At 40.0% G+C, this 13,453-nt stretch overlaps 1 protein-coding gene across 2 annotated transcripts in view; it reads left to right on the top strand.

Moving 5' to 3' along the window:
* The first annotated feature begins 508 nt into the window (after window positions 1-508).
* sntg2 (syntrophin, gamma 2) overlaps window positions 509-13,453 on the top strand; it is a 66,158-nt gene continuing 53,213 nt past the window's right edge. Inside the window, exons 1-2 of one of the 2 annotated variants that reach the window (XM_058614485.1) lie at window positions 509-584; window positions 717-985. In XM_058614485.1, the coding sequence (XP_058470468.1) occupies window positions 917-985 (69 nt within the window). In that variant the 5' untranslated portion in view covers window positions 509-584; window positions 717-916. The other variant, XM_058614484.1, reaches the window with a different exon arrangement.

Below are 13,453 nucleotides of genomic sequence, written 5' to 3'. Positions count from 1 at the left end.
TCACAGACAGATGTCTTACTTTCTAACACAGGTGAATAAATGCTGAATTAAAGGCATATGAGAGTCAGACGATGACCATGTCGTGTCACTATCGATGAAAGGTGAACTTTGCTCACGTCTTTATATTTCAGTAGTTTTATTTACCTCTGATGTGCAGCACTTTGTTGCAGCTGGTGTTGTTTTTAAAGTGCCTTATAAATAAAGTTGGACTGGAAGTATAATCAAGCACAGAGTAGTCCCCCCCCCCCCAAAAAAAAAAAAAATCAAGCTCAGGGCCCCATAAAGTCTTGGTCCGACCCTGCCTGTGCAACACCCTACAGTAACTACAGTAAATGCACACGCGCTCACATGAAGTAACATTAAGAGCTTCAGCGTCATGAGAACATCAGTGACGATGTAAATAAATATATAAAGATAAATATCTCGATGATTATCATGAGCTCAGCCTTCAATAATGAGTGTATGTGTTAATGTGCTGAGGTCTGACGCAGGAATGCTTCAGCAGCAGCAGCAGCAGCATGTGGAGAGACACAGACTGATGAGCAGCAGCAGAGGAGGAGACAGCAGCAGCAGCAGCAGCATCTGTATGTGTGTGTGCGCGCGCCGCCTCACTGAACTCAGCCGTGATTCACTCACTCATTCACTCATTCATTCATTCATTGTCTGTGCAGCAGAACACACTGCTGTCATCTGAACGTGTGTTTCTGTGGCTGTAGAAGGAGACGACAGAGAGAATGGAGCCGTGCAGCAGAGACGGCGCGTGTGCGTGTGTGTGTGTGGACGTGGGCTCTGCTTCCGCCGCTGTGGTTGAACGGGACGCCGCTGAATGAACACTTGCAGTCCGCTGGTGACTCCATGACTTGAGAAACTCTGGTCGAAGTGAGCGGACAGAGGGAAAAGCGGCTTTTCATGGGAAATGAATGTGACGGGGAAGCAGCAACCTGAGCTGATCGAGCGAGCCGCCAGCCTTTTGGTCTCTTCTCCGGTGAGTCAAGCTTTGCCTTTACATTTCAGTCTGTGTGTGCTTTTTAACATTTAACATTCCTTTAAAACTACCTTTAAAAAACAACTTCTTTTCTTTCTTACACACACACACACACACATACTCGTATACACTAACATTACGATACAAACCATCAGTCATTGTCTGCTTTGACGAAGCCAACAAAGAATTCGGCATATGTTTGATAAACTGTATATTTAACTTTTCATGTCATCTCACCGCCACTGACATTAAAGCGCTGCCGGTGCGGCTGCTCGCGCTCGCGGCTGCTCGCGCGGCTGCTCGCGCTGACAGTGCAGTGCGTGCTACAAGTTGAGAACACATGTCACAGAAACGCTGGTGCACATCGTGCATCAATGTGGGCCGAATCCATGACAACACAATGCTAACTACCTTCGCGTTATTGTACAGGTCATGCTCTCTGACCTTTACTCACACACACATACAAACATGCAGACGTGTGGCTGGAGGCTGGTGTGACGTTTCTTACATGTGAAGGAACCGCACGTTGTTGTTGACAGCGGTTTAATTGAGGTTACAGCAGGTGTGCTACAGACAGCCTAACCTTCATGTATTTATACATATACACACATATACATATGTATGTGTGTGTATATATATACATATGTGTATATATATATATCTGTTTCACCTCTGTTCATATACTGTATATATTCTACACAACCTTGTACAGTAAACTTTCAACATATCTGAGTCCTTTTTCCTTATTAGATACAAGCGCAGCAGTACATTTGAAAAATGTACTGTATTTGCTGTGAAACCAAAGATCATCTCTAAATATTTTACTCATAAAACCACAAATTCTGGTCCCTCATTCATCCATTCATCCATTCATCCATTCACCCATCACTCTATCCAGTCATTCATTAAGTCACATCCAGCCCACTTCAGCTGGCACTGGTTGACAGGCAGGAGTTTAGATCAGCAGCCTCACAATCGTATTGTTCTGTCAGAGACAGAGAGCGTTTGTAATGGCGTCATATTTAACTGGATATTGAATAAGAAAATGATAGATTTTGTGTGTGTGTGTGTGTGTGTGTGTGGAATAAAACATTGTAATGTATTGAAGAATGCTTTAGATATTTAAATAGTGTTGAGCTTAGTGTTTTTTGGTTTGATGTTGGAGTTGAAGTTGCTAATTTTTGCAAATCTGTTCCAGAGTTTAAGAAACAGAGAGGAGAAAAAAATGCATTATACTGGAAGACTATTCGTTTTTATTGAATGAACATTTTTCTTTCCTTGGACACTTTCCATTGTTTGGCTGTTTTTCTGATTCTTAAGATTCTTCTGTTAAAATGAGTTTTTAACTGAAAAATCAAATCAAAAAACCTTTGCTATTTTCTTAAATATGTCACACACATACTGTACATAGTACATACCCTAAAATCATGAGGTACTGCACCCATAGGAGGTGCTGCAGTTTGGTTCATATCTCACATCAGACTCTCATTTCATTCTCTACAACAATGAAATGAATGAACGTTTGTATCTTAGAGGTTAAAAAAGCCCATGAATATAAATACAATGTTCAGTAGAGTTGATAACTTGCATCATTACATTTTCATTTAATCTTAGGTTTTTATGGCATACGACCACTAAATGCTGCTGTAAATAATAGTTGCTAAACAAATGATCAAATCTTCAAATATGATGCATTTAACTAAAGTAATAAATAAACATCTTATTCAAATATTGCCTTTGGTATATGTTCAAACAACATTGAAATGGCTGAGAGATCCTTTAAAATCCTTTCTGACTTTAAACAAAGACCTGGAGGTGTTTGTTTTTGTGTAAGTGTATTTGGTTTGGTGACATCACCACGCCTATCCAAACACTTTAGGAATAAACCTTTTGTCTTTTTGTCTCAGTCCCAAGCGTCCCTGAATTCCTGTCTGTCCAAATAGCAGCCATCTTTGCAGCGCCTGTGGGTCGTTATTTCAGCATAACAAGATAAGGCTCCTATCTCAGTAAATGGGGAGAGAGCCACAGCAGCAGTTTTAATCAATCTAATAAGAATACATTTATTTAGTATAGCACTTTCACAGAAATGAGAGCTTCCCCAAAACAAATAATACCATCGCCGTCCATCCATCCATCCACTATCTCTACACTCACTTTTCTCAGAGTTGTAGCCAAACACGACTGACAGGTGACAGTAAAACAGCGGTGCATAAGAAACACCATGAAATGTGAAGGATGAAATACCTCCGCCAAGGATTCCCCAGAAGAAATCTACCAAACTAACATCGTCGTCAACGCTGTGAGACACAGGCCAATTTAAACAAATGGGTCTTTAGTTCCTTCTCATTCCACGGAGGCTGCACACTGTAATCCTAATAAAAAAGACTTGTGCACCGTTTGTCGCCATAACTTCAAAGACACAATCACCTTTTTCTAATGCGTCGGAGCGACGGTGATCTGGATTTACACTTCAGAGATGATTGACACACAAAAAAGAAAATCCAAGTCCATAATAATAATTATTATAATCCTCTCCAGTTAAACCTCTTTAATTGTCATTTGTCACGTAATTAAGATAAACTTTGTGTAGATAGATGCATAGACTGAATGAACCGTGTGTGTGTGTGTGTGTGTGTGTGTGTGTGTGTGGTCTCACTGAAACAGCTGTTCACTGTGTGAGGGTCAGGAGGTAAGATGGCCCGTTGCCTACAGCTAACTCTTTTACATATTTACATACATCACCTTTTATATAATAAACAAAACTAAACCCAGAAGCTGCAGCTTCTTCTCTGGGGTGTAAGAAAGAACAAATCTGCTCTTCTGCCTTGTTTAGAACTTCAGGCAGTTTGCATACGTTAATGCTGCGGCGGCTCTGGTGCTGCAAAGAAGCAGAGCTTATAGATAAGACGCTAACATATGAATAAATTACAGTGTGTGGCAGGAAGAGGGGGCGTGGCATCAAAACCGTCAGCAATCTGCCCAAAACTACATTTTTCTGAGGATGTGAAGAGCTGATAAATGTCCTGTCCGTCTCCTCCTTTGTTCCAAAATGAGTCCTTAGCTTCCCATCGTTGATATTTTCATCTGCCAGACAATGACATGTGATATCTGCATGTGTCTAAGCTAAGCTAAGACAAACCCCCACAGTCACAGAACAGACCATAGTAAACCATAATTGTCACAAGTTACCTGGTACGGAAAAAAAAAGCAGAAAACATGAAGTAGTTTTTTATTTATTAACAACTTTAAATGACTAAATAATCATAACTGTGGCTTTTTGTCCACCATTTCCTGTACAAAGGACAAAAGAGTTCTCAAACAAATAAAGAGGAAGTATAATAATAAAATACAGATCACTTAAAGTGCAGCATGTGGAAAATACTGTAAACATTTTCAACTTTACAGGACGCTGTAACGGAGGAGATTTATCCAAATTCTTCATTATTGATCCAAATCCTTAATAAATGCATTTACACATCATTTGCACTCACTTTTTTCTTAAGTTTTACCTCAAAACTAAAGGAGAGGAAGCCAGCACTCAGATCTGGACTCAGATCTGGACTCAGATCAGGACCAGTGATCCTCCACATGCCACATCATATCCAGTCCTTAACCTTTGCTGGCTTCATCAGGCTGAACTGAGCTATAACGCAGCTGAATGTAGTTCAACAGCGATTCTTTGAATTGTTAAAAATGTGACCTGACAGGAAAGCAAACCGTAAAGGACCCAAAAAAAGCTGCAGTGCAGAAGTGTTTCCTGGTTTGATAGACGGGAAACATGTGAGTGATGGGAGGAGAAACTGTCCAGTGGTCGTCAGTCAAGACTCTGTGATCTAGTGTCTGAAGGGAACACGTGATGGACACGTCAGTGGAGACTCACTTTGAGTCTCACAGGTCAACAGTCACACAGCAGCGAGCTGTTTGCCAGCATTTAAAAAAAGGACAAATTAGTGTTTTATTATTTTTTTATTATAAACAAACGAGTGTGACATTCAAATCGTTATCTCATGAGTTCACACAGCGCTGATCAAGCCTCCACATCACTGTTGTCCGTGTGTCTCAGTGATCGTGCAGTGTGTGTGTGTGTGTGTGTGTGTTTGAATGGTCACTGACGGACAGATGTTTCTCACATTTATTATCCAGACGTCAGAGCCGCACACACTGCTGACCTTTCATAAATAAACTGTTTGACAGACAGGTGAAGTGTGTGTGTGTGTGTGTGTGTCTGCTGCTGCGTACAAGGCCTGATTGTCGACTCGTTATAGATTATTAAAAAGATTGTCAATCAGATAATAACTCAGTCTACACATGTTTAGTCTGTCACTTTTTAGCTGACAGTAATAAGGAGGACAGACGATTCCATTTCCTATTGATCTATGGAGCTTTTTTTTGCCTTTTATTAGACAGGATAGATAAGTTTGAAGGGGGGTTGCAATGGGCCCTTTGCCCCAAGGGGGCGCCAGCTCTACCAGCTCTACCAGCTCTACCAGCTCAACTATCCGACACAGCCTACAAAAATGTTACTGTGCAAAGTTTTGGTTCAAACCAGTCGAGGCAGAATGACATTCACAGCCTATATTTGAGTGTAATGCATCTTTTTGTTGTGTTATCCTCCGTTTATGAAGTTAAGTCTTGCGTCTCAGGACTTCAGATCATTATTTTTTTTCATTCAACTGTACAGACATTCAGGATTCTCTGAGTGGTTTCGTCCCTTTGGAAACGTCTGTGATATCATTTCCTCCTTATTTCCTGCAATTGTCACGTACAGCACCTTTAATTTCAGCATTCCCAGAGTCTTTTGTGGACTTTTTCCAGACAGGGAACATTTTCTCAGCCTCAGGTCACACAAGTCAGCAGCATAGTGTTTGTTGAGTCTTCACACCTGAGCCTACCTGAGATAACCCACTGTACACTCACACACTTCTGTGTCTAAGGATTCACCATCATGTACATTCCTGAGCCTCCAGCTGTTCAGCACAGATTTCTGTGAACTTTCACGTTAATTAAATTCATTTTTTTGCAGCTCTAAAGTGTAACATAAAGACTGCAGTGGTCTTTAAATGAAATTTAATTTGACTAATAATAAGTAGTGTTCTTCACTATTGTAATGATCCTATAACATGTAATGCATCTTTATATGGCTTTATTTGCCTTCACTTATTTCCACTCACCTTTAGAAATGAATTGTCAGCCTAGTTTTTTCAGTAGTTGCTTTTGAAAGTTAGCTTTAATTAAACATTAGGTTTCTGTGTGTGTGTGTTGTGCACGCATGCACGCATGCAGGACACGGTCGTCATACACCTCAGCTGTAATCGGCTGACAACCAGCTGACTGCCATCTGTTAGTCACACTCCAGTCACAGCCACTTTCACACGAGGCAGTGCATTCATCATAGTCATCATAGTCATCATAGTCCTCCCTCTCTGGTTTCTTGCTACACCAAAGCTGCCTCACACCGCTGCTGCTGGCAAAGCTTTGTCCAATGCGACCTCAGAGTTTAGCTCCGTGTCTGCATGTCTGTATATACTTCCTGCTCTTATTTCATCTTTTATGTGAAAAACATGCACAGTGTAGGGCTGGGCCATTAAATGATAACGATATTTGTATCACTCGATAGAACGTTTCCTCGATACAAAAACAAGATACACTTGATATATGGTTGATACTTTATTGCCAAAGATGTGTTGCAATGAAGCACGTGGAAAATGAAAGAATTTAGGCTGATTAATAGTTGGTCTTTGTTACTTATTGGACTGATGGACTACAGAGAGATATGAAGTGTGTCATACTTAACAATCAGACGTAACACGTGTGATAAAAGAGCACAAAAGGTAAATAAGATATTTTCCATATCGCCCAGCTCTATGCACAGTGTAAGATGATGTGTCCCAGTTATTGACAAACTAAAAAGAGTTTCAGTTGCCTTCACTAATTTGACATTTTTTACACGAGTTTATGTGGAAATTCCGTCCTGAGATGAGAGGAGGTTGTTGGCGAGTTCATTTCAAACCAGTGATTGACTAAATCAGGTTGCACCTGGACCCATTTGGGAGTGCACTGTAGAGAAGATAGTTCCCAGAAGGCTTTGTTGAGCAGCTCAAGGGAACAGTGGTTTTTATTGGAGGTGTGGTGGTGGTGGTGGACCATTTGTCAAATGATCCAATAATGGGTCGTTCACCTACAGAGCAATGCAGTCATGACAACGACTGGGTGCGTCTTCTTTGTTCTAAGATGATAATATCTCAATTCTTTTGGAATGCACTGAGTATCTTCAGTGCTTCTATTAATACTTGAGCCAAATAAGTAATAAAATACACTTTGACAAAGCTCCTCCGTGCGTGAGGGCTCGGATAAACCCAGACATTGAATATTTATTTCTTTATTTTGTTGTCCTCGCTCGCACCAAAGCTGAGGTGAGGGAAACGTCTTCCAGGTAATCCACTGGAAGACGTTTTTCTTAGTTTAATGCAATCATTTAGTGTAGTTGCAGCAATCTTAATCATAGTCGGAAAGCTTGCTTTAGAAACAAAGGTTTTTAGATACTGCATATTATGACTGACTCGAAAAATTCTGTCAAAACATTTTGGAAGCAAAAATCAAAAATCTCCTCCCCTGTCTCAGTTACTTTTGAGTGTTGAATTATTTAATAATTTATAACTGGCATTGGGTGAAAGGTGCGGTACATGCTGGCTAGATTACTAGTCTGGCATAAAGCCAGCATATAGCAACCGACTACCGTTCACATCAAGGGCCAAGTTTGACTCCCCAACTGAGGAACCTTTATGTATGTTTGAGTTTATTTTAAAGCAGTTGCTCCACACTGCCTCGCTTTAACCTTTATTTTTCTTCATATTTTCTATAACTTTGTCTCATTACTGCCTCCTTCCTTTGCCTCTTCTTCTCCTCTTGTCTATCATTTCATTGTTTGAATATCCATGTATCTTGAAGGAGAGCATGCAAACACATTTCATTGTCAATACACTCCACTCTCTCGGAAGTTGAACACATTTTGACCCTGGATTTGCTTCTGAATCTGCATCAAAATCTAATCTTTGTTCTCCCTTGGGGCGTAACCTTCATCTCCAGAAAATGTCATCAAATTCATTCATTTAATTTTTGATCACGCTGCTCACAGACAGATGGAAAAATGCTGCCAAAATCATAACCTCCTTGGCCGAGGTTATTGAATAGAAAGCCTTTTATTCCTCAGGAATTTGGACGAGCCGTGAACTCCATTTGCCTGAACTTACTATGACCAAGGTCATGGAGAAGTTACCTTCACAGACAAGTGACTTTTCTCGTATAAACTTTAGAAAAAAATAAAAAAATCAGATTTCTTATGGGAGGAGTTGTAGACGTGTGGTTGCTACAGGAACCAGGACCTTTATCCTTTTCGCTTCGATTTTTCTTTCTTAGATTCATTTTCCTGAAGGTACTCAGATGTTTGAGAAACGTGCAAAGCAGGCGACCGTGTTCTTCTTGGACAACTTGAGTTGGATTCTTTAAAACCAGAATAATGAAATGCCCTTGAGTAAAAATGTAAATGTGTGGTAAATATTGCATTTCCTCGTTATGCTGTAACAAATGTTTAGTCATTTTATATACATTGGGTTTCCTGTCAGATGGCTCAACAGCACTTTAATCTCTTTATTGCATAAGAAATAATGGCAGTAGGAATGATTATGCCAAAGGGCAGGTTCCACTCTTACATCATCAATTGGTATTTTTTTAAGCCTGTAATTGGCCCCTGGAGGAAGTTTAAAGATACATAAAATTCAGTATTATGTCATTATATTCAATTATGGAAGTAACGATAAAGCAGGCAGTCATTAAAGTCTTAATTAAATCCTGACAAACTAAAACAAATGATGGCGTCAGTGTTTAGAACACTCGTTGAAATGTTTCCTTAGCAAATAAAATGGAACATGTCCTCTGCATTATTAATACCCACAGTGCTTCATTAGCATTTTTATTTCCATTCAAAGCAGGAAACTTATGCATTTTAATGTCTCACTTCATTTCCAAGTGGGATTTAAAAAGTCCGGCTAATACTGGATTGTCTTGGACACTTTTCTCATCACCTCAGACTCAAACTGCCAAAAATGCCCCGGAAGTACAACTGTGTCTTTGAAACGGGAATGAGATCATTTTTAGAACCCTAAACATTCCCAGACTGGACCCTTGAAGGGATATTTCAGGATTTTGAAGTGTAATCTTGTCTGACTCATATTCAGCTGATTGCCCTGTGCCAGCTGTACTGTCTGGAAATCACACTCATGTTTGCCAGCGGGAAATCAAGGAAACAGAATTTAGCCACTAATGAAAAGATACAGCACTAGTGGAAAATCAACACCTGCTTAAGTCTTTCATATATTAAGAAAGTGTTTGCTGCATTAGGAAGTTGCTCGACAGCCTCGTGTGATGGAAACTTTTAGCTGCTCCACTTTTCCACACAAAACTCCGTTGGGAAAATCAGTGTTTTCTGCTCACGGGGACGCAGGAGCTGCAGGTTGACTGCTGTCTGCTTTGGTAAGTTTGTGATACTTGGGTCAATCCAAACAAAGGATTTCAAACACGGAAAACACAGAATAACATATTTGAACTCCATTATGGAGGCAGCAGTGGATCCTTCTCCTGTGTGCACTGATGTAAAATTCTTGATTTTCTCTCTCCGGTGAGTTAGCTCTTCACAATATTCTGTTTCCAGTAGGAAAAAGGTCCTGGTGAATACATTTGTATTTATGGCTCGTATTATTTGCTGAGCTTGTCTTTCAGAGGCTGAACGCCGTTTTATGTTTCTGTCCTATACTGGCAGCCATTTATCATGGAAACCTCAAGTCAGGGTTGATGATGTGTCACTATCTCACCACCCAAGTCTCTTTTTTCAAATCTTCCCATTGTTCCAATATAAAATTCCCCTCAGCTCTCATTCAATTCAAGTCTCACTGCACTCTTCAAAATGCACTTCTCATTCTTTATTCTGCGCTGTAGCTGCGAGAGCCAGATGAAAGATGTGCGTTTTCCTTAGATGACAAAGTAAAAGGTATATCTTTCAGAAAATCTCCAGATTATTTAGATGGATTTCCACTTGCCAAACATTTACATTCAATCATCTCACACATGATAGATGAATGTGACAAGACAGTGGAGCGTGGTGGTATTTGAGCAGTAAAGCTGTGTGAGTGGAGCCTGTTCAAACAATGAATATACAATGAAGAGAAAATGCATGAAGTGCTTCTGATTCCCCGCGGAGCCGCGCTGAGTGGAAGATTGAACACGGGTGATTGCAGAGGATGTAGAACGCCGCGTGTCTTTGAGTCTTTGAGTCTTTGAGGAGCATGGGAGTCCAGAGCTCTAATCTGAGCTACACTTTAATGACCTTGTAGATTATTGACTCACAGTGTGGTTCTGCACACAGGAGATTTACTGATGCACAGGGACAATATTTGCCCGCTGCATGTGAGGTAATCGATGTACAGCGTGGTAGATCTGTGACATATGTGTACATATACACTGACCTGCAGTACTGAATGTGCATAACCACGTTTTCTAATTCTCAATTGTTTCATTATTCTATATAATGTTCATTATCATACAGCCTTTTTAAATGATTCATTTCACACTAACAGTTTGACATTTTAGTAAATGTGCAAGTTTGCTCTTGCAATATTGGCATAGTTCCCGCACCCGTGCATTGCTCAAGGTCTCTATAGCGCCTCCTAAGGAGAAAATGGAGGTGAATGTTAGTTCCTCCGACTTTACCAAAACTTGTGGGAAGATGTTATAGACCAAGAGCAAAAGAGTGGACTGTAACCATGACCTCAACTCAACAGGAGGTACACAATGATACCATAGAGCAGCTTCTTTCAAGTGAAAGTTTGTCCACCAACATTATCACAGTCTCTTGTGAACCAGAGTGTGAACAAGTCTCACAAAAAAGCTCCATCCTCCATGTTAGAGTTCATTATTATCCACATAAAAAAGAAACAATAACACAAGTGCTCTCACCGGTCTGGGGATCTTATTGGCAGACTCCATTGTCTCTGCTTAGTTTGTTAGATGTCTGTGTCTCATGTATTCTGCGTCTCATACCCCTGATCTATTGCCTCTCCTGTTTTTCTGCCACGTGTCCAGATGACTGACAGTTTCACACACACATGCATTATAAATACAGGTCTTTGTTATCAGATTTAGGCTTGAATGAAGGAATGAAGCCTTGTGTGGCAGTTACACACTTTAAAAAGTGTGTGTGTGTGTGTGTGGGTGTGTGTGTGTCCTCCTGCAAACAAAGAGTCTCTGCCCTTTACCCAGCTGTTAATGATAGTTGTTATAAATATAGCAAATGCAGCGCCGAGCTCTAAGAATTCTTTTTTACCCGATGATTTATGATAAAGAAAGTTTGCTATAAGGAGTCCCAGGTAAATGTACATGATGGATGTAGCTGTTTCACTGCTGACACAACCCCAGGATAGATTTAATTGACCTTAAAAAAAGAAGAAGAAGAAGAAGAGGATGAGCTGAATTCACCACTGCCTTTTTGTTTAGTTTTTTTCTTTCCTTGCTCCCTAAATCTCAGATGTGAAAGTCTTAAGGATCCAGATGAAAGGACTCAGCTTGACAAAAGCAGTAATTGTGACACCTGCATACATTATCTGTATTTATCATTGACGCTGCTCGTTCATCCAGTCTTAACAAAACGCTTTTACGAGTTGAGCATAATGAGAGTCAAACAGAGAAATGACTAATTGATGCATTTGTTATTTATTGTATTCTTTTTTTGAATGATTTATCGTGTTCAGTGTGTGGGCGATGGCTTGATTTTTCAGCACGGTTAATATTTCATACTCACTAACGACCTCTAGGTTCAGATGGATGAGGTTTATTGTGGTCTGGCTCGTAGCCACAGGCAAAAGTGGGAGTGAAGTGTGGTTATGGCCCAGAGACAGTTCTCCAGACTCATGAATCATGGCTGAAACGGTGTGATGATGAAGATGATGAAGATGATGGTGATGGTGATGGTGAGGGGTTCATGGTGGGGCAGATGGGCAGTGGCGGTGTCTGTGCTGGACTGATTCACCATCGTAATGCCATAATAATTGGCTAATTGATTTTACAACACCATCTCCATTTTTCAACCTTTTCTGACATTTTGTGGACCAAAAAACTAATTCAGAGGTGTCAAACTGGTGGCCCGTGGGCCCCATGTGGCCCCCCAATCAATGACACACAGCCCACCACTTAATATTATGTTACAATGAAACATGGCCTGTGACGTGTGTGGTGATGGAATATAAACAGATTATACTCTTTAATATTTTATATAATACTGTAGATTTATTTAATGTTAGATTTATTTTGCATCATAAATATGTTTTTATTGTGAAGTACTCATCGTTCCATATCAAAAAAGTATTATGATCATTATGATGATTAATTATGCCCACAACAGGTTTTTTCTTTATCCCCTTCATCATTTCAGTCTTTTGAATTTGACACTGCTGAACGAATCGATCAATTGAGAACCGATGAATCGATTAGGATTATAATTGTTAGTCTGACTGTCCTTTGTTCCTCTTCAGCAGCTGCAGCATTAACAAATCCAAACAGCCTAAAATGATCGTCTTTTAAATGGTGACCAGAGACGAGTGCATCCACAGATGCAACAAGCATCTGTTAAAAATCTGTCGTGATGCGTCCACGTGGTGCTTAGATGACAAGTTTTTTTTATTTTAAGTGCATTGCATTCACTTAAAATAAATAAGTCAAGTTTATGAGTTTATGAGATTTTTTTTAAATGAGATGGCTGAAAAGCTTCCGTCTCGATCACTCGATTGAGTTGAATCCAGTTTGACTTTGCTGTGGGTTTAAGACGTGGGTGGATTCTCTTGTCTCTAAGTAATATTGTTGGTATTGTTATTATTTAGTCGGCTTCATGCAGGCACCTCAGGGAAAGAACACTTGTATCTGCTGGATATTGCAATGTTTCTCTAACGGCAGTTTCATGGATACACGGTAACCTCTTGCATCCTGAGAGTCTCTTATCGGATGTTTTGAGGTAGCAAAAAAAAAGATCTCGTAAATTCAGACCCCCAAACAAATCTCGTGAATTCCCCAACCAAACAAAAAATCAGGGAAAAAAATAGAGCCATTTTTTTGAAGTGAATGCAACACACTTCTGTCCAGCAGCACTCCATAAGTCATGTGACAATAATAAACAAAAAAGCGTGACTCCGCCCCCTGTGGAGAAATAAGATTGTACTGGACTTTTTATGACTTTTAGGAATATTTTCAAAAATGAAACTTTGAATCAAATGAATTAATAAATAATTTAAAAAGGTTTTACAGGTGTCTCTTTTGCCATTGTAGTCTATGGGAAAAAAGTGCACCAAAAAGTATTTTTTTGGTGCACTACCACGAGTGGCCACTGGAAAAAATAAGCAGCAGGGGGCGACGAACCATATCTAGTGT

This window comes from Solea solea, chromosome 18 (genome assembly GCF_958295425.1).
Source record: "Solea solea chromosome 18, fSolSol10.1, whole genome shotgun sequence".
Classification (NCBI taxonomy): domain Eukaryota; kingdom Metazoa; phylum Chordata; class Actinopteri; order Pleuronectiformes; family Soleidae; genus Solea; species Solea solea.
This window is presented reverse-complemented; position numbering and strand designations above follow the sequence as displayed.